The sequence below is a fragment of the Sycon ciliatum genome, chromosome 3, assembly GCF_964019385.1.
Source record: "Sycon ciliatum chromosome 3, ocSycCili1.1, whole genome shotgun sequence".
Taxonomy (NCBI): domain Eukaryota; kingdom Metazoa; phylum Porifera; class Calcarea; order Leucosolenida; family Sycettidae; genus Sycon; species Sycon ciliatum.
In genome coordinates, this window is record NC_088645.1 from 34,902,142 (window position 1) to 34,907,086 (window position 4,945).

General features: G+C 44.8%; 1 protein-coding gene across 1 annotated transcript; it reads right to left on the reverse strand.

Moving 5' to 3' along the window:
* Positions 1-2,599: 2,599 nt before the first annotated feature.
* Positions 2,600-4,239, reverse strand: LOC135813024 (uncharacterized). Its single transcript, XM_065326243.1, has 3 exons — positions 4,073-4,239; positions 3,518-3,808; positions 2,600-3,180 (listed from the first exon to the last, which is right to left on the reverse strand). Exons 1-3 carry the CDS (start codon positions 4,188-4,190, stop codon positions 2,600-2,602), a joined length of 990 nt encoding a protein of 329 aa, XP_065182315.1. The 5' UTR covers positions 4,191-4,239.
* Between the last annotated feature and the right edge of the window lie 706 nt (positions 4,240-4,945).

A 4,945-nucleotide genomic window follows, 5' to 3' on the forward strand; every position in this document is an offset into this window, starting at 1 on the left:
ATCTGCCAGCAGCTGGACCAGCTTTACCCAATAAGCATACCATTAAACAAGCGTGCGCTGAGCGAAAATCCAAAACACTTTCCACTATGCCGCTGCATGGGAGGTATTGGAGCCGATTGGAGGAGAATCGCCTAGATAAGGAGCTTACCTTCATGTGGTTGAAATCAAGGACACTGAAACCTTCAACTGAAGGCATGATTATGGCAGCACAAGACCAATCCCTCAAAACGAAAAATTACCAATACGCCATAATGAAGTCAATTCCTCGAACTGATGCCAATTGCAGGCTTTGCAAGGGCAGCTTAGAAACAATTGACCACATTGTCAGTGCCTGCCCAGTTCTGGCTCGGACCAGTTACATTGAACGACATAACCGGATAGTAAAGTATGTGCACTTCGAAATGTGTAAAGCACGAGATCTACCTACTGGTGCTTCACGATTCGACCACCAGCTCAAGGCATTGGTCAAGAGTAATCAGTATCGCCTCTATTGGGAGTATTCGGTCCCAACTGACCTGAAACTATCAGCAAACAGGCCCGATCTGCTCCTTGTTGATGACAAGGAGCGCATCGCCTACATTATAGACATCAGCGTTCCTGGTGAGAACAACATCAATAAGAAAATGGCTGAAAAGCGCTCGAAATATTATGATTTGAAGCGGGAGATTTCGAGGATTTGGTCCCTCAACCAGGTTGACGTGGTCCCTGTGGTTGTCGGTGCCCTGGGAGGCTTGGTGGGGGAGACTCCTCAATGCCTTCGGACTGTGCAGGGAGGAGACCTGGCTATTGTGCAACAGGAGGCTATACAAGGTTCGATTAAAATACTGAGAACTATCCTTAACATGTAGATGCACCTCTGCTGCGTTTGCATGTTCAATAGCTAAGAGACTTGAATAACGACTGATAAAGACTGATATTTCCTTTGTTACTACTCCCTTCATTGGTTGATGTATTTTGCCTGTCGCTGCAAATTCTTTATTATTGTTTTGATGTTGGAGTTCGGATTGAGTTTCTTTCCTTTCTTCCTCTTCCTTCAACTAGTTCTTGTCCCTTTGGTTTTTAGGTTTTATTTATTTATTTATTTTTGTTTTTTGTTTTTTCACTTTCTTTTTGCTGTCCCACCCATGGAAATATTTCCCGGTGGGTCTGGCTTATCGCCTTCGAAAGAAGTGAATGAAGGAGAAATAATAGTAATAATTTGGAAAGGATTGGGAGAACTTCAAATTCAAAGGATCAATCGGGGAAGTGAACTGCCTGAAAAGAGAAAAAAAAATTGATTGATCCTTTGAATAATAATAATAATTTGAAACTCGGATGTTGAGCCATAAATAAATGTAAAAGAGAAAAGGACATATGGATACGAGTTTAGAGTAACTCTCCATCACTGTAACATGATACTATATACAGTCAGAAAGTGCAATAACTAGGCACAAAACTGACAGAGTACTGAGTCGCTTGCCTTCCCCTCTTTGGTCTTTTCATAACCTTGAACCTTCCAAGTTGGAAGGCTGTCGGTTAGCGCTACGGAGATGTGTTAAAGTTAGGTGTCAGGACGACGAATGTCTCAGTACTCTGTCAGTTTTGTGCCTAGTTATTGCACTTTCTGACTGTATATAGTATCATGTTACAGTGATGGAGAGTTACTCTAAACTCGTATCCATATGTCCTTTTCTCTTTTACAATAATAATAATAATAATAATAATAATTTTTGGAAAGGATTGGGAGCAGGGAGTCGTAAAATACCGGGAGGCGACACGCCACACATTTCACCATCCGAGGATTGCCGCACTCGACCCGCGAAATTTGAAGCGTGATTGAAACGTCGTCGTCATCTTCTTTTTCTCAATTGTTTTTGCTATATGCTTCGAGGCTATTCTGGATCTCCAGAGCGAAAGCTGGTTGTTTCTGATACGTACCACGCATTACCTTAGGTTGAGCCGTGGCTTTTAATTTTTTTTTGGAAGTTCACTGCTTTGGAGACGACGGAATGTCAAGGTAAGTTATTCACGAAATGTACTCAAATTTGAATTGAGTCAATGCGAATGACACCCTGTTTTCGGACTAGTTCTCCACTAAACACACCATGCCCATGGCCCCTTCATGTTGTCCAAGTTCCATTCTAGGTTTGTGTGAAGTTTCGAGATGAAGTTCGACGATGTACTCACCTTTCCATGGAAGGGAAACAAAAGTAGCATATCAAACAGAATCCATGCAGTATTTGATGCCACTATCCTCATTCTTCTGCATTCAAAGTGTTTAACATCTATATGGCCCATGAACTACAAACAATATTTGTCATTTCTTAACTGTTCATAGCTGTTCATAACTGTTCTGAACACATTGCCTTCAGGAAACGTAAGGCCGAGTCGCCTCACCGACTGAGCAAAGTTCTCTGCGACGAAAGTCACACTATCGGCGAATGCACTCAAGGTGAATACCCGTCAATATCCTGTATACTGCTTGTACCGCTTATCACAGTAGCATACACACAAGCACACATACATACACACACACACACACACACACACACACACACACACACACACACACACACACATGCTCGTGCACACACAAGCGCAAAATTCACATATCACTGGTTCAGTTGTTTATATCATTAAACAGTTGGCGGATGAGGAGATTTGCTTCCAGGTGCTCTTGCATTGCACTCACGGCGTGTTGCTTGTGTGTGTTGAGCATGCTGGGGAACTGGGAATGGGTTATTAAATTAAGCTGGTGAAACAAGGAGCATGCAGCAGGCACAAGTACAAACGTATGCTTCTGCTCTCCATGCTGTGTTGCAGCTATGGGTGCTGCATAGCCATGGTCACTGAGCGGTTGGTCATTTCTGGGCAACGCTTGATGCTCAGATGTTTGGAGAATGGCTCCAAAATTCTCCAAACAAGGCTGAAGGCTTGTCACGGCATCCTTGCCAAATAAAGGTATAAGCTGCAGCAAGTTGTCGTTGCGACACCTTGCTCCTTCCAGCTCACGCCGCACGGCCACCAAGCACCAACCACCATGGTACTTTTCAGCAAGGTGAGACAAATTGTCAATCACCGGTTCGGGGATGGCTTCAGCAGCTTTGGATGGTGCTATTGACGCTTTCCTGATAGCAGCGGCAGCCGTGGCATGCAGGTAGCTTATCAGATTCGCTAGCACTGCAGATGTAACTTCCAAATCTGAAGAAGAGAAAAGAAAAAGACAACATATAAGGACTGGTGGTTGCAGAGACTGTACTAGTATTCAAAAGCCAGCGTTTGCATACCTACAGTCAAATTGGCTAATAACGACTGCGGATATAACGACAATTCGCGAATAACGACAGAATTTCCATGCCCAGAGCAAAGTACCATCCAACTGAAATACATAGAATGAGACTTCGGGTATAACGACACTTCGCGAATAAGGACACTTTTCTGATGCCCCGCCGAGTGTCGTTATAAGCGAAGTTGACTGTAGTCTGCATACCTAGTCAGAAGCCAATTTTTTTCCAACATGCATGCAAAACGCACTGACCTTCACAATTGATTTTCACTTCGGGAATAGCTGTTGCGATGACGGACAGCATTTGTTGCCATGCTTGAGAAATATCAGCACCCTTGCATGCCTTCAGCTGGCACACTTCCTGGCGTAGCAGATTTGCAGTACCTGATGCCTTCTGTAACCGTGTCGTAATAACATGCAGGAATGACTCCGTCGCCTCAGTAACACTCGCCTGTCTGATTGTCAGCAGTTTGCAAATTCCATGGATCACTGCACCTTCCATAGGCCTGTACACCATGATGGCACTACCACTCTTACATCGATCTGCACATAGACAAAGTATGGTTTGAGGATGGAGGTTTACATCATCTACGGTGATGATACATACTAGGTACACACGTAAATTTTCAGGACTTCAATAAATATCCTGTCACAGTGAACAGACAATGCATCGTGGGCAGACTAGGATGAAAAGGATGGTGTCGACCACCTAATTTATCGGGTCAGTTCGGGCACTTAGGTATGCTACAGATTATACATTCGTGTCCACAAGGAAGAGACAAAAACATGTAAACGAAAGAATCTCACCTGTAGCCCACAGCTGAACATCCCCACAACTCAGGTCACCAAGTGAATACGTGGCGTCATCTTCATCTTCCACGGTGGACTCATCACTTTGGCAGTCATCTCTGTCAAGCTCCATCATCCTTTACTTCGAAGGCCAAGGCAGAAAGTATTATTACTTAGAAAAACAAAACGAACTGCTGGCACTGGATTCGTTGTGTGCAGGATAATTTTATTGAGTTTTCAAATTTTTTGGACCAAACAGCGAACGCGTCCTTTTGCATGACCTGCGCCGCTTTGACCTCATGGGAAGTCCCTCGCCATGCAGCGCGTGAGGTCTCAGCACTCGTGCCCGAGCTGAGGCAATCATCCGACGCGGTTGTGCATCTCGTGTCGCCTCCCGGTATTTTACGACTCCCTGATTGGGAGAACTTCAATTTCAAAGGATCAGTCTGGGAAGTGAACTGCCTGAAAAGAGAAAAAAACGCCAGACCCACCAGGACTCGAACCTGGGACCCTGCTTGTCATGAGCAATGCTCTAACCACTGAGCTATGGGACCAGGCTGAACCTAGAAGGCGCTGACAAGTTTTTCACTCCAAAGGCAGCTCACAACACGTGCCACACATACTGATGGCACTTGGGTCTTTTTCCCTCCCCCAGGGGACCAACCACGGTCAGTTTCTGGAAACTACCAGAGGTGAAAGAAAGTGATTAAATTTTTGGAAAGGATTGGGAGAACTTCAATTTCAAAGGATCAGTCGGGGAAGTGAACTGCCTGAAAAGAGAAAAAAACGCCAGACCCACCAGGACTCGAACCTGGGACCCTGCTTGTCATGAGCAATGCTCTAACCACTGAGCTATGGGACCAGGGTGTTGTGAGCTGCCTTTGGAGTGAA

Excerpts from the sequence above, each read along its gene's own strand:
- LOC135813024 (XM_065326243.1), bottom strand. The coding sequence starts at position 4,190 with ATGATGGAGCTTGACAGAGATGACTGCCAAAGTGATGAGTCCACCGTG. Across the intron at positions 3,809-4,072 it reads TGTTCAGCTGTGGGCTACAG|ATCGATGTAAGAGTGGTAGT; the intron begins GTGAGATTCTTT and ends GTCTATGTGCAG. Across the intron at positions 3,181-3,517 it reads AGTGAAAATCAATTGTGAAG|ATTTGGAAGTTACATCTGCA; the intron begins GTCAGTGCGTTT and ends TCTCTTCTTCAG.